We start from the raw sequence: 23,956 nt of genomic DNA, 5'->3' as shown, positions 1-23,956 counted from the left end.
TGATGGACAGAAACACATTTTATCAACTTACCAGGGGGAGGAAAAGGAGAAACAGTAGAAATAACAGGAAGAGGAGAGGGAACAATAGTGGGAACAAGCTTCTCCTCCTTGCAGATGGCATCAACCACCTTGGTCTTGAAGTTTGGCAGGTTGTTTATGTCACCAACAGTGATAATTTTTCGTGGATCACCAGTGATCTGAAGGAGCTGCGTTCGAAAAACATCTCCAATTGCTACAGCAAATATATCAATGCCAAGTGCTCTGAGCTCATTGGCTGGATTTTCCACATTGTCGTAAGAATTACCATCCGAAAGCACCACCAGAGTCTGGGGCACTTTTCTCTGGATGCGGCTGCCTCGCAACGGGCTGAAATAATCCTTGATAGAAGTCAGGGCTCTGCCGAGGTAGGTTTCTCCACCTGAATATGTTATCCTGTTTATGTGATCAACTATGCCCTTTTTAGTGTAGTAATTATTAAGGTAAAACTCATGTAGGAAATTTGCACTGAACTGCCCGAGTCCAACGTGTGTACGTTTATCACTGATTTCCCACTTGGTCACTAGTTCTGCTGTGAAGGTTTTCACAATATTGTGATTTGTGGAGGTGATGCTGCCAGAGTGATCAATCAGGAAGACCAGGTCCATCAGTTCACAAGCTGCCAAAGAAAAAACATCACATCCACAGTGAGAACAGCTGAGCAGAAGATTATCACAACACATTGCTTTGACATTCACATACAAATATACATACTCTGGCCAGAAAAACCTAGAGATATTTGGCTTTCAGGTGAAATTTCAGAATGAACCAAGAATCCAATTGAACCTTTTAGGGTGAACTTAATGTGACCTTTCTTCTCTAAACGTCTGAATGCACACGTCTTACTGTTTACATCCTGACATCACGAGACCAAAGGTGCATCCACACCAGCCCCGTATCATCTGACTTCATCAAACTTGAGTTTGATGAAGTCAGTTTATCAAACTGGAGCTTCCAATGTGACATTGTCCCCAAACACACATCCCTGGTGTGTTTGGGAGGTGTGAATGTGGACCGAAAAATTGAACTCTGGTCCACCAATAAACCTTGGTCTTGTATTGGTAGAAGTGAACTCTGGCACGGTTTGAATACATTCCCATCTGTCCAATCAGATTGATCTGATGGACAGAAACACATTTTTATCAACTTACCAGGGGGAGGAAAAGGAGAAACAGTAGAAATAACAGGAGGAGGAGAGGGAACAATAGTGGGAACAAGCTTCTCCTCCTTGCAGATGGCATCAACCACCTTGGTCTTGAAGTTTGGCAGGTTGTTTATGTCACCAACAGTGATAATTTTTCGTGGATCACCAGTGATCTGAAGGAGCTGCGTTCGAAAAACATCTCCAATTGCTACAGCAAATATATCAATGCCAAGTGCTCTGAGCTCATTGGCTGGATTTTCCACATTGTCGTAAGATTTACCATCCGAAAGCACCACCAGAGTCTGGGGCACTTTTCTCTGGATGCGGCTGCCTCGCAACGGGCTGAAATAATCCTTGATAGAAGTCAGGGCTCTGCCGAGGTAGGTTTCTCCACCTGAATATGTTATCCTGTTTATGTGATCAACTATGCCCTTTTTAGTGTAGTAATTATTAAGGTAAAACTCATGTAGGAAATTTGCACTGAACTGCCCGAGTCCAACGTGTGTACGTTTATCACTGATTTCCCACTTGGTCACTAGTTCTGCTGTGAAGGTTTTCACAATATTGTGATTTGTGGAGGTGATGCTGCCAGAGTGATCAATCAGGAAGACCAGGTCCATCAGTTCACAAGCTGCCAAAGAAAAAACATCACATCCACAGTGAGAACAGCTGAGCAGAAGATTATCACAACACATTGCTTTGACATTCACATACAAATATACATACTCTGGCCAGAAAAACCTAGAGATATTTGGCTTTCAGGTGAAATTTCAGAATGAACCAAGAATCCAATTGAACCTTTTAGGGTGAACTTAATGTGACCTTTCTTCTCTAAACGTCTGAATGCACACGTCTTACTGTTTACATCCTGACATCACGAGACCAAAGGTGCATCCACACCAGCCCCGTATCATCTGACTTCATCAAACTTGAGTTTGATGAAGTCAGTTTATCAAACTGGAGCTTCCAATGTGACATTGTCCCCAAACACACATCCCTGGTGTGTTTGGGAGGTGTGAATGTGGACCGAAAAATTGAACTCTGGTCCACCAATAAACCTTGGTCTTGTATTGGTAGAAGTGAACTCTGGCACGGTTTGAATACATTCCCATCTGTCCAATCAGATTGATCTGATGGACAGAAACACATTTTATCAACTTACCAGGGGGAGGAAAAGGAGAAACAGTAGAAATAACAGGAGGAGGAGAGGGAACAATAGTGGGAACAAGCTTCTCCTCCTTGCAGATGGCATCAACCACCTTGGTCTTGAAGTTTGGCAGGTTGTTTATGTCACCAACAGCGACAATTTTTCGTGGATCACCAGTGATCTGAAGGAGCTGCGTTCGAAAAACATCTCCAATTGCTACAGCAAATATATCAATGCCAAGTGCTCTGAGCTCATTGGCTGGATTTTCCACATTGTCGTAAGAATTACCATCCGAAAGCACCACCAGAGTCTGGGGCACTTTTCTCTGGATGCGGCTGCCTCGCAACGGGCTGAAATAATCCTTGATAGAAGTCAGGGCTCTGCCGAGGTAGGTTTCTCCACCTGAATATGTTATCCTGTTTATGTGATCAACTATGCCCTTTTTAGTGTAGTAATTATTAAGGTAAAACTCATGTAGGAAATTTGCACTGAACTGCCCGAGTCCAACGTGTGTATGTTCATCACTGATTTCCAACCTGGTCACTAGTTCTGCTGTGAAGTTTTTCACAATATTGTGATTTGTGGAGGTGATGCTGCCAGAGCGATCAATCAGGAAGACCAGGTCCATCAGTTCACAAGCTGCCAAAGAAAAAACATCACATCCACAGTGAGAACAGCTGAGCAGAAGATTATCACAACACATTGCTTTGACATTCACATACAAATATACATACTCTGGCCAGAAAAACCTAGAGATATTTGGCTTTCAGGTGAAATTTCAGAATGAACCAAGAATCCAATTTAACCAGCCCCATATCAGCAGACTGGTGTTTCCAATGTGACATTGTCCCCAAACACACATCCCTGGTGTGTTTGGGAGGTGTGAATGTGGACCGAAAAAGTGAACTCTGGCACGGTTTGAATACATTTGTGAACACCAAGTGGACCGGAGACCGCTCCAAAAGCAGGAAGTGGACTTGAGAGGCTCAGACCATTCAGGACCATTTCCATTAGCGTGGTCTTCAGGCCAGGTGACCTGCTGGGGGAAGTGGACCACACCACCAGGACCAAGGAGCATTTACACTGGACCTGAGACCAATGGGCTTCAGTCGCTATATGCTAATAAAAGTTGATTGATGTTGAGCAGAAATGATGGCCACCACTGATGGGTGGAGATGGTGTCACCAGACCAGCCCTTAGTGGTGGTGTTACAGGGAAGACAGTTATGTCTTGTCAATCCGCCCTACATTTTGTGACATGCTACCTGAAAAACCTAATTTATCCGTCATTGAGCCCTTGTATGAAGAACACAGGCCTGATTTCATGTTCATGGACCACAGCTCTCCATCATGTTTCTTTTTGGGGGAGTTTTTCTGCCATAATTTGAGAGCACACATTTTTATTTTGAAAGCAGGACTTCATGTCTTTCTTCTCAAAACTTGTAATGCTTGTACTCAAAACTTCTGCTCTCTGTCAAATATTCTCTGTGCTTTCTCAAACCTTTCTCCTCACACTCAAAACTTGTCTCTGCTCAGATCAAATCTCTGCTTGCAAACCTCTCTACTGGCTTGCAAAACATTTTCTGCTCCTGCTTGGAACAGAAATGTACAGTTGCCTGGCAACCTCTCAGCCAATAGAATGAAAGTGTTGTACTTGGTAAGCTTGTTTTCTTCTAGTGGTTGTGCCTGTGTGACTGCTATCGATTGCAGCAACCTGCGCCACCCCAGATGGATAGATTAGCTAAAATAGGTTAAATTAGACAGACAGACAAATATCATGTTGTGACTATGTTGTAACACGGTTGATCAGAAGGCTGTTAGCAATCAGTAGCACACTGCTTTCAGATATTTATTGTAATTCGGAGCAGAAAGCTGAGGCCGTTGTTTCTCTCTCGATAGTAGCTACACAGGCTACCATCGAGAGAAGAAAGACATGAAGTCCTGCTTTCAAAATGAAAATGTGTGCTCTCGAATTATGGCTGAAAAACTCCCCATATCTCTTGGCTTCAGTACACCTAACTCAAATATTAGCTCATTAGCAAAGCTCCGTAGAACCTGACTGCATGCTAGTGAGATAGTTTCACCACTTATTTCAAGTGCAGGGACACATGTAAAAGTTGCAGGACTCTGCCCCTTGAGGAATGAAGTTTGAGGCCACTACTGTAGAGGCTTGTAACACTGGACCCCAAAACCTTAATGACCCAAGGTCTGTCTTTCAACAAGAGAGGGACGCCACGCCTCAGCAGACAATAAGACGAGTTGTGGACAGCAGGAGACGTCATTGTCAAACTGGAGTTGATGCTCAATGTCACATTAGACATTGACATGACCACCACTGCTGTAGGTTGCAGTGTTTGAGATAAAGGAACCACCACTATGTCAATATAGAGTGAACTTTTAATATTTTTCATCAATTTCACCTGAAAGTGGAATATCCAAAACCTTTTCTTAGTATGTATACATGTAGACAGCGTACGTTGTGTATCTGAACACCACACATTCATTCTCCATACTTACGATGTTTGGTGATACTGCAGACGACTCCAGATATCTGTCTGTACAGAGTCTCCAGCTGGTCAAATTTATCCACATAGAAGACATTGGATTGATTATTTCCCGCCATGATCAGCAGCTCATCCTTGTTTGCGTTCTCTACACCTATACTGAAGACAGTAACGTTATTGGCTCGCAGTGCATCCGAATTTTTTCCTAGGTTAGCAGGGTTTGTTGCTGCCCCATCTGTGATCACCATGAGAATCTGAGGAACGCGGAAACGTCTCCTGCCACCGTGTTCCTCGTTAAAGAACTGCAATGAATAGTCCAAAGCTTCACTGGTGTATGTGTTATCTTTTGGCGGCACCAGAGCTCTTATAGCATTACGAATTTCTCCTTTGGAGTTGTAGGTTTCCAGAGTAAACTTGATTTTAGGTTCGTTGGAGAAAAGAATGGCTCCAAAACGGGTAGAGTCCCTACTGACTATGCTCCGGCTCACTACAGACTCCATAAACACTTGCATGCTTCCGAAGCGGTTTTCTATGCTTCCTGAGCCGTCCACCAGGAATATTATATCAGCCTTTTCAATCTTCTTACAATCTGTGAGTAGAAAAAGTGAAGACAACATCAACTTGTATGACTGCTGTGAAACCCAAGCTTTCAACCTGATGGGGCTGATGATAGCAAGTCGTTCCTGGAAACATTTCATGACAGCTAGGTCAAACAACAATGATTCAAACAGTGTGGTTGAAGAAGGATCCTCACCATCTTTTATTCTTTATCTAAGATAGAAAAAATTTATAAACAATAGAAAAAATAAAATACTTAAGCAGATAGTCATTGTTCAATCTCACCTCTGTGTGGATCGCAGAACTTCAAGGCCAACATGCCGTCCAGTTCACTTATTAGATCAACATTTGCTTCATTGATGACTTTGTCTGAAGAGCTACTGATTTCGTACAGCTGGCTGTAGTTACTGTTCACCACTCCGATTGAAAAGATTAACACTCCTTTTTGCCTCAGAGCCTCTGCTGGACCTTTGAATTCATCGGTTGCTTTGTTGAAGGTGATCAGCACCAGGTTCTGCCTCAGTGTAGGACGTCCTCCTTCAGTCTCATTGAACAACTGTGAAACTTCGGTGAGGGCCTTTCCTGTTTCAACCCCGCCATTTTGCTGCTCCATGTTATCGATGGCTCCCAGTATTTCATCTTTCCTGAAGTACCGGTTCAGACGAAACTCTAGTTTTGTCTTAGTACTGAATTGCATGACGCCCACACGCATGTCATTCATGCCCACAATAGACTTGGTAACGACAGATTTCATAAATTCTTTCATTTTCCTAAAGTTTCCTGCAGAGATTCTCTCTGAGCTCTCGGTTAAGAAGATGACGTCGCTAGGAGCGTCCTCACAAACTGGAGACAGAACACAAGAACATCAGTTAGTACGATCCGGTCCAAATGTAACTGCAGAGTCCAGCTAAACAGTTCTCTGCTTCTCGCAACAGAAAACTCAATCAAGTTATCACATTCTCTGAAAGATTAGCTAGAAGTGCTCTTATGCATATACTCCCACACAAGATATCATTATATTTTTCCTCTTATGGTAAAAATTAACAAAGACAAAGATTTTAAAGTCTAATTAATTAAATGTAACAAGGGGGCGTGTAATCTAGAACTGGAACTCATCCTATAAAGTGCTGCTGGAATAAGTTTTAGTTTTGTTCAGTTTCACATGTTGCACTTAGATAACAAAATCTGACTTTACAGAGGAAACTGACCTACAGAGTCATGGCAGTTATTGTTCTCCTGAGTCATTAGACATTTTCTGTTTAAAGGAAAATATGAACACAAATCAGATTCTCTTATTTTTTATGGCAAAGAAAGCAATTTCTATAAAGTATGGAAGCCTGTACATTAAGACATATTAATCACGATAACAGAAATCTGCGTTGATTAGCATTGGTATTTACTCATCTTTGTCCAATATTAAAATTTTTTAGGATTTGAAACATTTAAATATGACAGAAAAGCAAAAGGTAAATCAAAATGTTTGTTTAAGTCCTTTTTGAGACTTTATATTCCATAACAACTTGTACTGGAGATAAGCCACTAAAGTTATGTAATCTAACATGTTGATAAAAACAATGTGCCATATGTAGTGCATTTACTTTTAGAGAAATGTCTTTGCTAGTTTCCTCACCTGCTGGTCCACAGATTGGTCTTAGAATATCGTTTTTGATCCACTGAAGGAAATAGTAATCTCTGACTTTAAAGGTCCTGTCTGGATCACCAGAGATCTCCTGCAGTTGAGCTTTGTTTGACCTCTTTACTCCAACAGCAAAGACCATGACGCCTTGCGCCCTTATTTTCTCTGCTGGACGTGTGACGCTGTCTTCGGACTCTCCTGCAGTGATGACGATCAGATACGTCGAACCCTGACTGTAGGGTACCTTCTTGAAATAGCTTTCCATGAATGTGAGCGCTCTCCCTGTGTTGGTCCGACCCCCCTCATGATTAACGTCATTCAGAGCTTTGCTCACGTCTGAGAGTGCCATCCGGTCAAACTTCAACTGAGCTAAGTTGGAGTATTTCACAAGCCCGATGCGAATATGATCAAGTCTGTCACGAAATTCTCCAAGAAAGTTAGTGATGAACTTCTTTGTGTCAGAGAGGTCAGAGGAATCGATGTTGTCTGAGTCGTCAATGAGGAAGATGATGTCTGCTTCATCCTTCTGGTAGCATGCTGGAAACAGAAATGCTACAGGTTAGTGTTTGTGGTAAGCAGTGATGTTTGTCTGTCCTTCAGTCAGTGGACTGAGTTGTGTGACGCCACTAGATCGACCCTAACTCTACCTACAACTGACAGAACCTGACCAGAGGTATTTCTTTGGAGAAACTTAGCGCCCCATTTACTAGAGAGATGTACAAATCTACAAAACATCTTCAACTGAAGAAAATTTACAATTTGGATGGGGGGACGCCTGATCTGATATAAGTCATAAAACTGTGGAGACAACTGCAGAGCGCGATGCCAAGGCTTGTCCGCTCAAACGGACTTGGAGAACCTCTGCAAGTCAGAGTGTGAAAATATTTACCAAAGAAAACTAAGTGATGAAATTAAATAAAAAGGTGCTTCAACAAAGTATTAATTTAAAGGACGTGAACACAATTCAGTGAGGCTTTAGTAAGATACCATTAAAGGTAGAAAATATCATAAATTATTTATCATGGTCTAACTTTTTACTTCACAGACATTTCAACAGGAATCTACAGACTTTCCTGTAAGCTTGACCTTAAATATTGTGAAAGTTCCCACCTTCCTTGGTGTCGGCGCTGTTTTTAAAGGAGTTGACGGAGCCCTGAATGATGGCACTGCAAATACTCTTCTGCATGATTTTCCTCAAGGGTTTTAGTTGCATGAAATTGTCCACAGCAAAAACATGGCTGTTGATGGGATAAGACGCCATGTCGTACAGGTCTGGTGTCTTCTCATTTACTCCTATCGCAAAAACTCTGACTGGAAACCGATGTAGCTCTGCCACCGCTTCCTTCACGCTATCCTGGGATTTACTGTCTGTGACCACAATAGCTACCTTCTGCACATCCTTCCTTTTGCCCCTCCCTTTGAAGACTGACTCCAGAGTGAACCTCAGAGCAGCTCCAGTGTTGGAGCCACCGCCGCGGTAAGGGAGCAACTTGATGAACTGCTGAGCTTCTGTTCGGTCCTGGAAGCTGTTGAGATAAGCGTGGACTTTGGGAGCCTCATTATAGGTGACGATTCCCACTCTGACTCCCGTCTGATTGACGTTCAGGCTGCCGATAAGTGACTGCACAAAGCTCCGGATGAGCTGGAAGTTGTTCCCGATGCCTCCTGACTCATCGATGATGAAGACGACGTCTGCAGTGTTGACTCTCTGACAGTCTGTGGAAACGATGCAGGAAGTTTATTAGATTGTCTTCTTAAGATTCACAAAGTTTTAATCAACAGCTTGTTAAATTACCACAAACAGATCAACTAACATCAAATGGACATTGATTCATTGTAAATCCTGTAATTTACTCACATTACACCACAGAGATGTACATGTCAGTGAGACAAGCAGCGGATAGTCCAAAGGTAATTTTATCTATATGATGCTTGTGTGTCATTAGTGGAGGTGTTACAGAATGTGTAATTATACTCAAAATCATCAGTAAATCCTGCTTTGGTTCCACTCGTGTAGAGAATAAGTATATTGTTTTAAAGTCGTATACATGTGGCCAACTGATGTTAGCTAGCAAGATTAGCTTGCTTGTTTCTACAATTATAATGTAGAGACAAGTCAATGAACCATGACTTAAAAACTGAGTTTGCTTACAGCCCTAGTTATCAGTCTCTATTGTTGGAAGAGTTGGTGATCTGATTCAGTTCACTATTTCTGTTCAGCTGAGATACTTTGTTACAGGCCGATGGCTCCTACCTTCAATGGCTGTTTCCACTTCCTGGGTGGTGAAGAAATCCTTCAGCTGAGTGATCCTCAGAGTGTTAAAGGCACTGTCCGCAAAGCTTAGCATGTCACCCACCAGCACAGCCGAACTCATGCCTACAACAGATACCCCTTGGGATCTGACATCTTGACCGGCCAAATATAAGAGTTCCTTAGGCTTTTCTCCAAGAACAACAACCAAAAACTGTTGAGCTCCTTGGTTTGCACGGCCGCCATTTTCAGGCAGGAAAAAGTTTTGACCTGCGTACTTGAGAGCAGCTCCCAGGTTCGGTGCTTGGCCAGTTTGTGGCAGCTGTTGGATGCTTTTCAATGCTTTTGTGTACTGTTGTTTAGTTTTATGAGCGTTTAGATAGAACTCAGTCTGTACATCCTGGCGATACTGAGCCAAACCGACACGGTAGCTTGACTGTCCAGCGTCTATCTGGTCGATAAATCTGATCAACTCATTCCTGAAAAAGATGAACTGTCGCGGCCCTAAGGCGCTGTCCATCAGGAGAAAGATGTCTGCAAATGTATTGGCCAAAGCTGGAAGAAGACAGAAAGAAAATCAGCTGAAAACCAAATCCAGAAAATTCAGTTCAAATTCCAAAATATTTCATTAATCCAAAAGGGAAATTAAATGGTTGTATATTCAGAAAAGTTCACTGCAAAAAATCATGTTGGTACAACCACAGTTCTATTAGGGTCCCAGCAACTGGGCTCAGAGGATGACCGGTCCGTTTTCATTAGGACAACTGATAGATTTCAAAGATGTGATGCTTTTCTTGTTCCAGTGTAGATATGGTGGAGGGAGAGGAGCTGAAATGAACCGAACCCTCAGATGGACGACACCTTACCTATTTTCTGGATCTCCAGGGAGGAGCACACGGTTTTCAGCAGAGTGTTTCTTAAACTCTGCAGAGTCTGGAAGCTGTCGGTGGTCAGGATGTAGTCTTCTGGTGGGTGGTTAGCAATGATCTTCAGCTGATCATAATTGTACTGAGACACTCCGATGACAAACATAAAGACATTGAGGTCCCGGAGATGCTTGGCAGGTAAAGACACATCGTCGTTGGAGTTTCCATCAGTCAAGAGCACAGCGATCTGAGGAACATGCTTCCTGGCTCTGCTCCCGGCTTCAGGTGTGAAGTATTCCTCCCGGATGAAGTCCATGGCCTTGCCCGTTTTTGTGCCACCGCGAAGGAAAGCAATTTGCTCCACTGCGTCCAACACGGCCGTCTTGTCCATGTGGTCTTTCAGCAGGAACTCCTTCTGGGGACGGTCTCCGTACAGCGCCAAGCCGACCCGTACTTTATCAGGGCCAATGTCGAGGTTCTGGATGACATTTCTGAGAAAGGTGCGGACTATCCTAAAGTTTTCCTCGCCGATGCTAGTGGAGCTGTCGACTAGGAAGACGATGTCCCCCAATGTGGCGTTTTCACACTCTAGAAAGAAAGATCAATGTGATGAAAAATGGTTGATTTAAAGAAACAAAGCTCAACTCTAGGTTTATGTCTGTAATCAGCTTGGATTTCCGCTTTAGGAGCTGGAATATCGCGTACAACATCACCACGACCGGGAGGAGAATCTCCTCAGACATTTTTAAAATAGCAGCAGCTTCACAGAAAACTGACGGCGAGGAAAACCTCCGCCAGCCGGCACCGCTCCAGCAGGCCTTTCAGAGCAGCGCTGGAGGACAGTCGATCAGGTCAAAGGTCATCTTCCTCACCAGAAAGTTCTTTTTTAATTTCAAGTGTCGGCTGAGCAGAGACAGCCCAGAACCCGGCGGTGGCGGTGATGATGATGATGAGGACCACGGCCCCCTTCATGTTGGATGCTTGGTGGTTTCACTTCCTGCAGAAAACAGAGTTAGTGAGGATCTGGACTGAAGAACGGATCAACAGTTTCTATCAAAAACCAGAAAATAACTTCTGGTCAGATCTGAGATCTTCTGCTCATCGACCTTTAGACGACCCGGCTTTCAGTTTCCATTGTCTTCAATCCTCATTTCTTTGTTTGTAACCATCTATATAAATCATGGCGGTTGTGGTATTTTAATTCTGTTTCTAGTCGTAGCATTTCCCGCTTCGCCTCAGCAGGATGTTTCTGTCCTGCAGGGAGCCTCAGTGTTTCTGTTCAGGAGATTTCAGTGGGTGGTTTCTGGACACTGGTTCTGACGGGTCGGACAGCCAGCAGGTTGGTTTGACTCAGAGCAGAGAGAAAGAGAACCACAGCAGCTGAAGGTGGAGCAGATGTTCTGGTTCTAATAGAACCGGGTCGACCGGACCATCAGGAGGGAAACACCAGGTCACCTGGCCCAGGTGTTTGGTGTCTCCTGAACTGAGGTGTCCGCATCGTGTTGTTAATCATCTCTAATTTAGATCTTAAAGTTTCTATGAACTTGTTACCAAGTCAATAATGTTTATCAAACAGACAGGAAGCAAAGTTCAGTGAAAACATAAAATCTTTTCAAAATAAGAGCGATGAAGCAAACCACATCCATCATCAGGAAGAGAACTTCCTGAATCTCCGTTTAATCCTGGTGAAATTAAAATCAGCACTAAGAGGAACGTTTACGCTAAATGTCTGCATCTGCCTCTCCATGCTGGGCTGCTCCACGTCTCCTGCAGCCAGAGCCTGGGAGGCAGGGCCGGCCCAAGGGATAAGCAAACCAAGCGGCCACTTAGGGCTCAGGGTCACTGGGGGGAACTGATTCTTATTTTTTTAGTAATGATTTCTTTCTGACTATATTAACAAAAACACACGACTTCATTATAAAGTTTTGATTTTCTTACAATATATATTTGATAATGAAATCATTCTGTATATGGACAAAAATAAATTGTTCTTGGGTTCCCCCTGGTGGCCGTGGTAGGTCAGGCTTCCCTGTTCACATGAGCTGCATCCAAACCTCCAAAGCTCCGGTGGAAGAAAAGTTAGCAAAACGATGTCACACAAAGAACTTATTCTTCAGAGAGAGAGAAAGGGAGGAGTAAGACTTTAAAAGTCAAGATAAAGGTTTGTTTTCTCTTGCTAATGTTCATCAGAAAGATTATCGTGGAGCTGCTAACAGAAACTTAGCTTGGCAGCGACATGACCGGTCCGGTTCTTTGTGTTGATTCTCCCGGTCGGCCCGAAATGTTTCTGAGATTTTTTGGCTTCATGACGTTTGATAATAATTAAAACTTCTCAATGTTTGACATTGTAAGATGTTTTCCATCAGGCTGCATTAACACATCATGAGTGGCTCTAAGCTGCAGATAATTTGTGTCTAAAACAAACATTATTTTTACATCAACATCTAAGTTATGTGAAACTTCTTTTAAAATTATCTGAAGGCTCAGAATCAGCCCGGTACCGGTACCGGTCCACATTCTCAGGTGAGAAAGACTCACCTGGTATAAATACAATTTTTAGCTCTTGTAATTACACCTGAGAGAAATGAATTTAATAGAATGTCATGAATATGTGTGCATGTTTTCCCTCTGCAGTATGGCTGCACCGATCGCAGTTTTCTGGCCGATCTGTGAAAAGCCTGACCTGCCGATTCTGATTGGCAGATTTTTTAAATGTAGCAAGAAAGTTGCTGAGTTGGTAACAGAATAATGGGAATAATGTTACCTGAAAACTTTCAGACCTGACCCGGTGGGTCGGTCCAACCTCTTAGGACAGCAGCTGACCTTTAACCCTTTGCAGAGGAAGATGAGATCAGTGGATGAGATCGGCTTCACATGGAAGCATCGACCGATCTCCGATCCCCCAAAGATCAGGAAATCAGCGCCAATAAATGTGTCCGATACGATGCAGGCATTCAGGATATGATGTAAGCAACGCTGCCAGAGATGCAATAAGTTCATAGCAGGTGAGTGAAGGACCCGATCATCGGACTTCTGATTGCAGTCAGTCCACATTAGCAGAAATAAAACGCCCCAAAACCAAATACAGGAAACCTTTCACTGTGACCAGCAGAGAGGAAGAACGACACGAAACGCTGATCTGACTGGTCATCAAATGAAACCTGCAAACCAATCAGTATCTGTCAGATGGAAGCAACTTTCTCCCTCAACAACAAACTCATCCTGCAGGTCAAAGGTCAGACTGTCATGAATTGCGGCGTGAGGTGGTGAGGACAATGCGATGAACCCAGGTTGTAGAGTGAAAATTATGATTTAATAAACCAAAAAAAAACACAATAATCCAGGCAGCAGAGAGGAGCGGGAGGCAAATGCTCACACTGGTAGCAACAGGTAACATCAAAGCAACACGAACAGAACTGACAGAACGGTACGACAAGAACCCGGCAGAGACACAGAGACACAGGTGGCATTAGATCAGGGTTTCTCAATTCCGGTCCTCAGGCCTCCCTGCCCTGCATGTTTTAGGTGTTTCCCTGCTGCCACACACCTGGTTTGAATCTTTGGGTGATTCACAGGCTTCTGCAGAACTTGGCGGCTGCAGAAGACGTCATGCAATAATTTGAATCAGCTGTTCTGGTATAGAGGCACATCTAAAACATGCAGAGCAGGGAGGCCTGAGGACTGGAAATGAGAAGCACTGGAAACATGGAGACTCAAGACACAGAATCCCAAAAATAAACACACAGAAAACTCAAATCGACAGAAAAAACCCAATCCTGACACAGACAGAAGTTACTCACAGTCGTGATGCTGCATCAGGACCAGCTGCTTTCCTCCTGCGCAGAGCTGCAGCACTGAGACTGGGTCACAGGAGGAGGAGGATGAAGGAGGCGCAGGGCCCAGGCTTCTGGGCGGGTCCAGGCTTCTGGGCGGGTCCAGGCTCCTGGGTCCAGGCTTCTGGGCCTAGGCTCCTTTCTGAACCCCCAGGGATCCTGCAGCGGTCAGCTGGGCCGCCTGTGGTTAATGAGGCTGGACAGAAACGGCTCCAAACGTCCTGATTGGACGGCTCCGTAGCGAGGCGTCATGGCGGCTTCACTTCCTCTGATCGGTCGGTTCTGTCTGCAGGAGGTTTTGGATGTAAATCCCAGAGACGTTGATCAGGTTTCCTCCTGCACCCAGATGATTCTGCTTTCACTTTGTTGTAGTTGGAAACATCACAAGCAGTTTCTGGGCAGAGAGGCTGGATGCTGGCAGCCGCAGCACATCTGTGGTTTCTGGATAAAAGAAGTGAAAAGTGTGTTTGCTCACATGATGATGAGCAGAACCTCAGAGGAATGCTTCCCTGGAAATTCTCTAGAAAACTGAGTTGCATGATTCCAGATGAGCGCTGCCAGGATTTAACTGTTCCATCTTAATTCGCCATCGTGACAAACCGGAGGCCGAGTTCACCTGCAGGGTGGAACCACAGGGCTGGACGCAGCTGTCAGGACGACCAGCAGGGGGCAGAAGACTGAAGCCTTCATCTTACATCACCGCCTGAGAAAGTAATCAGATCTTTTAGCGAAGCAGAGGAGGGAGCAGACGGCGTCCATGTTTCAGTCTGAAGGGTTCACTGAGTCCGTCTGATTTCTCCTGCTTGGGGTCTGATATTTTTGTTTGTCTGAAATAAAATCTGAGGAGGGAAAAAGGCCCCAGTCATTAAGTCTGAGAATATTCTGGGGGTCAAAAGTCAGAACGCCTGCATGTGAATAGAGATTTTTTATAGCTAAATTTTTGGTTCATTTTCTCAACATACTCAGTCGTACTTCCATGTTCACGCAAGGATCCATTTTTCCGACCGCGTCCTCGGTGTGGCACAGTAAACGTTCCCCTGGAAACAGTTTTCACATCGAACTGGTTTCATGTGACGCCGGGATGATAAGGGTTATACGAGTTCATGTTGCTCTAAAGTTGACATCAACATGATAAAAGTTGACAAAGTTTAGAAATGTAAGCAAAAATGTTTAACAGCAACAGGCTTTATGTCTTCAGGGGCGTCAAACTCCAGACCTCCAGTTTCTGTCCTGCAGTTTTTAGATGAGCCACAGGTACAAAACGCTGGAATGAAACGGCTTCATCACCTCCTCCTGGTGTGGATCGGTTCTCCAGAACCTTAATCACCTAATTATTCTGTTCAGGTGCTGCAGCAGGTGGTGACATCCTGCTTCACACTAATATTGACACTGTGTCTAATGCAGAATTACAAGAACAAAAAACAGAACATCATCGCAGACAGCAGAGAGGAACTGATGAACTGATGAGCTCATTCTGGATTGCTGCACAAATTATCACACCGACTACAATTATGCTTTTGCAACATAATAAACTAAACTTATTGAATGGATCCCTGAATACAGCTGAAGCCAGAGCTGCTGCTGCTGGACCTGCTGCTGCAGCTGCTGCTGGACCTGCTGCTGCAGCTGCTGCTGGACCTGCTGCTGCAGCTGCTGCTGGACCTGCTGCTGCAGCTGCTGCTGGACCTGCTGCTGCAGCTGCTGCTGGACCTGCTGCTGCAGCTGCTGCTGGACCTGCTGCTGCAGCTGCTGCTGGACCTGCTGCTGCAGCTGCTGCTGGACCTGCTGCTGGTCTCTGACTGCAGGATGAACCGACATGATGCCGTTCTCTGTCCTGCACTGATGGAGAAACAGAGCTGGACGCCCACATAGTTGATCAAACTGCTAGTTCTCATTGGTCTGAAATAAAGGAATTTGTCAAAACAGAAGTTTAGGTAATCAGTCGAGTATGTGAGTTTTAATCTCTTATTTATCCATTTTTATCATTTCCAACTGCTTGTTTTGTTTTTGCTCTTTGAGATCTAAAGATATGAAGGGAAATATTAATAAAATCTATTATTAATATTAGAATGATGTCATATCTGCAGGTTGTTTGGGGAGGAGCTTAAAGAAGTCAGTGAAGAGTGTGAAAGCAAAGTGGGCGGAGCCAATAGACAGCGAGGGGCGTGGTCAGGACGAGGAAACGCCCTGCTGCCAACTTAGTGACGTTTCCATTGGAAACGGAGAATCGTGGCTCGTTCTGCAGAACCGGCCCGTTAAACTCTGAGTCCACCTTCCTCATGAATCCCACATGATTACAGCTGAGTGAGGCTATCAATCAATGCTAACCACGCTAACTGTTCCTCCTCCGGACCCACCACCAGGGGGCGTGTCTGATTTAAACAGGGACAATATGAAACAAACATAAAGATCATTTGATGCTCTGATTATAGCACAAGCTAATTCCCATCTGCAGTCCTTTGACAAGTTAGAAAAAAGACAGAAAATACAACATCAGTTTTTCTAATCACAACACACACACACACACACACACACACACACACACACACACACACACACACACACACAGTTAACGTTTACACAACTGGGCAGGTTTTAACTTTATTTTCAAGTGAGATTTGATCAATTGTGTCGTTGATGTAAGTTCATTTGTTCTCTTCACATATTTCTTCAAATAAAATTAATCTGCTGATGATTTTTTCCCTCCATGAGTTTCAGGTTCAGTCAGTGAAGGAAACATGTTGCCGTTCGGCACCGAGACCAAGGTTCTGGAACCGTTTTACAGATGGACTCGTTTTAAAAACTGCAGCCAGAAACATCAGTGTGTGGTCTAACGAGGGTTGAGACAAAGCGGTTCTGCTCCTGCTGGGACACAAACGCAGCACAAAATTCACTGGAAATTCAGAGGAAAAGTCAGCTCTCCCTCTGGTTAGTCATCACTGAACAATGACAGCTGTGTTTGAGCCAAACAGCGTTTTCAGGCCGGGACTGCTGCCTCAGGCTGAAATCATCCAAAAACCTTCAGAGGGGAAAACCAGAGCGATCAAAGCCCAAAACATCAATAATCACCACTGAGATCCATTAAGTTTATGAGCTTTTATCAGCAGATCCGTCTGAAACCCAACAGAACCACTTCAACGACCCGAAACGCCTCGTCAGATGCTTTCCTCACATCTGGCTTTCTGACTATTCGTGTCAGTAAAACATCGACGATCAGAACCGCATTAAATTTAAAACAGCTGGAAACGGATCCGGGTTTTTATACGAAAACAGAAAAACAAAAACTGAAGCAGAGAAAACACTTACACTAACTGAAGGAAATAAAACCTGCAACTAATGGGAAAAACTGGAACTGCATTGTGTTTGCAAAAACAAAAGACTATTCAATCAATCAATCAATCAATCAATCAATCAAATTTTATTTGTATAGCACATTTCAGCAGCAAGACATTTCAAAGTGCTTTACATCATAACAAACACAGAAACACAAAGCAATATAGAATCAACAATCAAAACACAGCATTAAGTCAGGTTCCATCAATAAATTTGTAATTGATTACGTTTCAAATACAATCCTAACCAGGTGGGTTTTTAGTTGAGATTTAAAGGAAGTCAGTGTTTCAGCTGTTTTACAGTTTTCTGGAAGTTTGTTCCAAATTTGTGGTGCATAGATGCTGAAAGCTGCTTCTCCTCGTTTGGTTATAACTATTATAACCCTAATATTAATCTCATTATGTTTATGTATTTTAATGCTGAGAAATATTCAATGTTAATATTGCAGGAGTTTTTTTGTAACTTTTTATCCGTCTACTGGTCCAAACGGACATCAGAACCACCATTAATGAAAACAATGAGCAAAGGAAACAAATCTAGGGATGAAAAAAGTGAGATTTATACTTTCTGATGATTTTACTCCTATGATGCTCCGTAAACGTCCACGAGTACGAAACAGGAAACGGCTCCAAGAGAGGTGGATTAATTCAAACCTAAAGGAGATAAAGACAGATAATACTGAAGCATCATAAAAGATTTTAAAACATCCAATCAATAAAACACAAAGTATTTAGATCAAGTGTCTTGATCACCTCAGATGTTACATTTCTTCTGTTTCATCGTCTGTATTTGTGTCTATTTACCTTTACTAGTGAATTTCATCACTGAGGGACAATAAATGACATTTCTATCATTTCTATCTCTATAGTTTTCCAGTCACCAGCCAAACATTTGGACCAGGATGGAAAACCTGTTGTAAAACATTAAATTGCGCCCTCAAGCGGCGGCAAAGAGTCACTAGATCAGGAGAAGAAACCTTCAGTTTATAACCAGACTATTATTATTATGATTAGTAGTGGCAGTATTTTAATATTATTATTTACTTGTCTCTGTTCTTTCCTTCATCACAATAAGAAACATAAATAAAACTGAATGTTTAGGAGCCTTTTTTATTGTACTTTGTATTATTTTATTGTATTTGTTTTCTTTTTTATGAGGGCTGCACAGTGGCGCAGTTGGTTCGATTCCCGGTACGGAGTCTTTCTGCATGTTCTCCCTGTGCATGGTGGGTTCTCTCTGGTTCTCCGGGTTCCTCCCACAGTCCAGAAACATGACCGTCAGGTTAACTGGACTCTCTAAATTCTCCCTAGGTGTGTGTGTGTGTGTGTGTGTGTGTGTGTGTGTGTGTGTGTGTGTGTGTGTGTGTGTGTGTGTGTGTGTGTGTGTGTGTGTGTGTGTGTGTTTGTCCTGTCTGTCACTGTGTTGCCCTGCGACAGACTGGTGACCTGTCCAGGTGACCTGTCCAGGTGACCCCGCCTTCCGCCCGGAACGTTAGATGGAGATAAACACCACCAGCCCTCCGTTTAGCTGCATTTCTGGCTCAAAACTACAAAAGCTAACGACAGTTTACGACAGCTACTGTCACCTTACGGCAGCGCCAACTGTCGCAACCGAAGTAAACATGTGGAGAGTCCAGTGAAACGTCACAGGTAAAAATATTAAGTTTTCTCACATTTCTTTGAGTAACTGACCGGAAGTCTGATGTTTTTTTTATGGCTCGTAGGAGAGAAGCAGGTTGATAACCCCGAACCGAACCGAACCCAGCTGCCGGTACCAGAACCAGGAGCTCAGGGAAACCGAGCCGCCGGTTGGTTTGAGGTCTTTTCAGCTGAATTTCTCCTGCAGGTTTCAGAAGGCGCCATGTCTTCCTGGAAAGCCTGTCGGTTCCGACTCGGTTCGGTCCGGTCCGAAGTTCAGAGAAAAATGAGTAGAATTTAAGGAAATCCCTGTAGAGTTCGGTGAGCAGACAGAACCGGCTGGTTCCGGGTCAGTCCAGAGACAAAGAGGTTCGGGGCAGGTTTAGGTTCCCAAAGTACGGAGCGGGAACCACTGGGGGTCTCGAGACAAGTTTAAATGATAAGTACGGTGGCCGACAGGTGCAAATGCGCAGCAAAAGAGAAAACATGCAAACAAAAAAGAAGACACCCCCGAATGAAATGCAGCAAACAAAAAGTGTTGAAAACGGAAGTGCTCCAGACCACTAGGGGGAGTCAAAGAAAATAGTATTCATTTCTATGGGACCAGATGCAAGATTCTTCTTCTTCTTGGTATTTATTGGCGGTTGGCAACAAACTTACAGTAGCATTACCGCCACTTACCAGTATGGAGTGTGGTTCGAGATGGTCTATAAACTTTCACTTTCTACCTTTTCCCTCCATTAACTCCTGATTAAACATACCCCCACACATACACACCTGCTTATATTATCCAACTTGCTTATAGCTTTATATACCCCTCTTTGATATTCTTTACACATTCACACCCAACTTGCTCTACTCATATCCTATGAAATAGCTTTGTTTTTTTAAGATACCGAATAATTATTTGAATATGTCTACTCCCGAAATCTCTCTTCAAAAATTCTATTAAATTAAACCTTTCTTTAATACCTACACACTCTCTCAGCATGCATCTTCTCTCTTCTTCATACTTACAACACTCTAAAATAACATGCTCTATTGTTTCAGACTTCTCACAATAATCACACTTTCCAGATGCAAGATTCAGAAAGATACCTTTACTTTCTTTCAAATTTCTTTCTCTGAATCTTGCATCTGGTCCCATAGAAATGAATACTATTTTCTTTGACTCCCCCTAGTGGTCTGGAGCACTTCCGTTTTCAACACTTTTTGTTTGCTGCATTTCATTCGGGGGTGTTTGCGTCTCTCTTTTTGTTTGCTGCATTTTAAAAATTAATTACATAAATGTAGCATTAAAAAATGAGCATTAAAATTCATTTTCATCAAAGAAATTCATTTTAAAACTTGTATTATTTGACTTTGTATATTTAGTTTTACGTAAACAGAGGGAAATAATTATACAAGGTATCTGGCACCTTCATTTATTTCAGTCAGATCTGGACTTTGACTAGGCCTCTTCGTCACCTTGGTTCTAATGTTTCTGCTGTAGATCAGCTGCTGTTTGGATCCCGGTTCTGTTGACGACCCAGATGGAACCAGAACCACTCAGACTGGAAGTTGATCACGTTTGGACCTGAAGCGGATCATTTTGTTATTTTGTTTGAGGTGAGTACCGGGTCAGAACCGGGTCGGTCTGTAACTGGGCCAGGGTCCAATATGCCAACACCAGATGATTCATCATCATTAAGCTCCTCTGTGTGTCACATAGATGCTAGCATTAGCATAATTTGTGGTTAGCTTACATCCTAACAGCCATAGTTGTTTTTAACCATGGAGAAACAAACCAAACAAAATCAGAGCCGAATTTAGGTCGTATTATTTTAACTCGTTTAAAGTCACATCACCTGATAAATAGTTTGATATCTTATATTTCTCAGCAGAGACATGTAGCCTCTGTGTGGCTACATGTAGTGACAGTTCCAGTCAGCAGAACCTTGTTGCTCACTATGTCGGTTCTCCATGAATCATCAACATGGATTCAGGTGGAGGAACTCTTCCTGTTCTCCAGGTGGTGAGGGTTGGGGTTAGGTGAGCGACAGCTGGCGGTCAGAGCAGCTCGTTTCCTCTATGTCTCGTACGGTCGATCCCCACGGCAGCCATTTTGTTCCTGTATCTTTTTCTGCATTTCCTACCAAGATGGCGTGTTTCATGTTATTTTAGGTGTATATACACTGCCTGGCCAAAAAAACGTCGCCACCTGGATTTAACTAAGCAAATAAGTACAAGCCTCATTTTGGATAAGTACTGCATAGGCGATTATCTTTCAGCTGGCAACAAGTTATTTAACCCCAGCTGATGCAATGAGTAACTCCTCATTTCTTAAACAACCATGGCAAAAGACACATCCTGTGGTCGTGGAAAAGACGTTAGTCTGTTTAAGAAGGGTCAAATCATTGGCATGCATGAAGCAGAGAAAACATCTAAGGAGATTGCAGAAACTACTAGAATTGGGTTAAGAACTGTCCAACGCATCATTAAAAACTGGAAGGATGGTGGGGAACCATCGTCTTCCAGGAAGAAATGTGGTCGGAAAAAAATCCTGAATGATGGTGATCGGCGATTACTTAAACGTTTGGTCAAATCAAATCGAAGAAAAACAACAGCAGAACTCAGGAGTGTTTAATTGTGAACGCTAAAGCATTTCCACACGCACAATGCGAAGGGAACTCAAGGGGTTGGGATTGAACAGCTGTGTAGCCGTAAGAAAACCTCTAATCAGTAAGGCTAACCAGAAAACAAGGCTTCAGTTTGCTAGGGAGCATAAAGATTGGACTCTGGAGGAATGGAAGAGGGTCATGTGGTCTGATGAGTCCAGATTTACCCTGTTCCAGAGTGATGGGCACATCAGGGTAAGAAGAGAGGCAGGTGAAGTGATGCACCCATCATGCCTAGTGCCTACTGTACAAGCCTGTGGGGGCAGTGCTATGATGGTTGCTGCAGTTGGTCAGGTCAAGGTTCAGCAACATTGTGGCCCAAAGAATGAGGTCAGCTGACTACCTGAATATACTGAATGACCAGGTTATTCCATCAATGGATTTTGTCTTCCCAAATGGAACGGGCATATTCCAAGATGACAATGCCAGGATTCATGGGGCTCACATTGTGAAAGAGTGGTTCAGGGAGCATGAGACATCTTTTCACACATGGATTGGCCACCACAGAGTCCAGACCTTAACCCCATTGAGAATCTTTGGGATGTGCTGGAGAAGGCTTTGGCAGTGGTCAGACTCTCCCATCATCAATACAAGATCTTGGTGAAAGATTAATGCAACACTGGATGGAAATAAATCTTGTGACACTGCAGAAGCTTATTGAAACAATGCCACAGCGAATGCGGGCTGTAATCAAAGCTAAAGGCGGTCCAACAAAATATTAGAGAGTCTGACCATTTTTTGGTGCTGACTTTTATTTTGGCCAGGCAGTGTATTTGTCCTCATGCCAGCTTGGTGCTCTGGGGGGCCCCCTGGTGGTGCGAGCTTGACTTTACTCTGAATGGACCTTGGTTTGGTTCTGGTTCCAGATGGAGAACTACAGCCGGGCCCGGGTCGTGGAGCAGCCGTGCGTCTCTCCGTTCGCCGATCTTCCCGACACGCCGGAGGTCCGGGTCAGAGGCGGCAGCAAGATCCGGAACCTGCTGCGCTTTGCTCTGAGCCAGCTGGAGGCTGGGCCGGGCTGGGCCCAGAAGGAAGGGGAAGAGGCCGGTTCTGGTCCTGGTCCCAGCCCCGCTCCGCCCTGCGGTCGGCTGCTGTTCAGCGCCAGCGGCCGGGCCGTTTCCAAGGCGATCACCTGCGCGGAGGTGGTGAAGCGGCGCCTGACGGGGCTTCACCAGCTGACCCGGCTGGCCCAGTCCACGGTTCTGGAGGTGTGGGAGCCACTGGAGGCCGGCTCCGGCCTGGACAGCCTGACCGTCAGCAGGAAGCTGCCGGCCGTCTGGATCCTGCTCTCCCGGGAGCCGCTGGACCCGGAGCAGCCCGGCTACCAGGCGCCGGGGCGCTACGACGCCCTGTGGGCCCCGGAGGGCGCCGGCGGGGCGGGCGCCGGGCTCCGCAGGAGGAGAGGAGGAGGAGGAGGAAGAGGGAAGGGTTCCGGCCGACACACCGGCCGCTCCAGAGAGCCTGGCAAAGGACAGTAGAGGTTTCCATAGCAACTGGACAGGAAGTGACTCCATGTTTGCGTTGACGTCCAGTTTGATGTTTTGACTTAATAAAGTTTAGCAGGAGAAAGTATTCACACCCCGCTAACTTCAAACCAGCCTGATTTTTACTGGGAAACTTTGTGACAAACTGGAGCTACAAATCTGAAAAGTGTGGCCTGCTTCTCCATTTTTTTTATTTATTTCAAGTCCAGTTCCATGTTTTCTGTTCCATCATGATTTAATAAAGATTTACTGAAATCTATGAGAAAGTATTCACAGCAGTTGAACGACTCATCATCGCGGTGACATCATAGTGACATCACTATGACGTCACTATGACGCAAAACGCTTCACAACATCTTAGAGGCTTTACCAGCAATATTCACAGCAAACATTGACCCCCCTTCACTAAGTCTATTATGCAGAATTAAAAGAGCAATAAATCGATCATTCTTGGTGAGCAGCAGAGAAAAGTCTTTTTTTTTTTTTCCCAATCACCAGCTGATGCTGATGATCTCTGGAGAGCTGCAGTATCACACAGTCAAATTATCACACTGACCACCATGGTGCCTTTGGAGCATCACAGACCAAACTTATTATGACCGGATCCCGTTTGGTTACAGCTCCGCCCGACGCGCAGCAGGACGCCCCGCTGATCAGCAGCGGCTCTCTGAACCGACATGCAGGCGGCGGCAGAAATCGCCTGCATCAGATCCTCAGGATGAAGCTTTAACTTCGTTTCCAGATGTTGTCAAATAATATTTTTATGAGCGTAAAGCTGCCAGGTTAGAAGCTTCAATACGCAGAGTGACGCTGATCAGTTGGATGGATAAAAAGCCCGACATCATGACGCCTTGTCCCACATTACTCCGGA

At 44.2% G+C, this 23,956-nt stretch overlaps 2 protein-coding genes across 4 annotated transcripts in view; one reads left to right on the top strand and one right to left on the bottom strand.

The window, feature by feature from the left end:
- Positions 1 to 14,089, bottom strand: part of LOC102219605 (collagen alpha-6(VI) chain-like) — a 42,739-nt gene extending 28,650 nt beyond the window's left edge. Inside the window, exons 1-11 of one of the 3 annotated variants that reach the window (XM_023330166.1) lie at positions 13,942 to 14,080; positions 11,014 to 11,138; positions 10,142 to 10,729; positions 9,279 to 9,830; positions 8,135 to 8,740; positions 7,019 to 7,561; positions 5,674 to 6,231; positions 4,844 to 5,419; positions 2,343 to 2,966; positions 1,188 to 1,811; positions 32 to 655 (exon numbers count right to left, since the gene is read on the bottom strand). In XM_023330166.1, coding sequence (XP_023185934.1) covers positions 32 to 655; positions 1,188 to 1,811; positions 2,343 to 2,966; positions 4,844 to 5,419; positions 5,674 to 6,231; positions 7,019 to 7,561; positions 8,135 to 8,740; positions 9,279 to 9,830; positions 10,142 to 10,729; positions 11,014 to 11,113 — 5,395 coding nt within the window. In that variant the 5' untranslated portion in view covers positions 11,114 to 11,138; positions 13,942 to 14,080. Of the gene's footprint in view, positions 1 to 31; positions 656 to 1,187; positions 1,812 to 2,342; positions 2,967 to 4,843; positions 5,420 to 5,673; positions 6,232 to 7,018; positions 7,562 to 8,134; positions 8,741 to 9,278; positions 9,831 to 10,141; positions 10,730 to 11,013; positions 11,139 to 13,941 lie in introns of all 3 variants that reach the window. The other 2 variants (XM_023330165.1, XM_023330167.1) reach the window with 2 other exon arrangements.
- Positions 14,090 to 19,030: 4,941 nt separating this feature from the next.
- On the top strand, positions 19,031 to 23,173 carry rpp25l (ribonuclease P/MRP subunit p25 like). The gene is made up of 3 exons (XM_023330283.1): positions 19,031 to 19,114; positions 20,437 to 20,552; positions 22,468 to 23,173. The coding sequence occupies exon 3, from the start codon at positions 22,468 to 22,470 to the stop codon at positions 23,077 to 23,079; it is 612 nt and encodes a 203-aa protein (XP_023186051.1). The 5' UTR covers positions 19,031 to 19,114; positions 20,437 to 20,552; the 3' UTR covers positions 23,080 to 23,173.
- Positions 23,174 to 23,956: the final 783 nt, after the last annotated feature.

Source organism: Xiphophorus maculatus, chromosome 3 (genome assembly GCF_002775205.1).
Source record: "Xiphophorus maculatus strain JP 163 A chromosome 3, X_maculatus-5.0-male, whole genome shotgun sequence".
In the NCBI taxonomy this organism is placed as follows: domain Eukaryota; kingdom Metazoa; phylum Chordata; class Actinopteri; order Cyprinodontiformes; family Poeciliidae; genus Xiphophorus; species Xiphophorus maculatus.
This window is presented reverse-complemented; position numbering and strand designations above follow the sequence as displayed.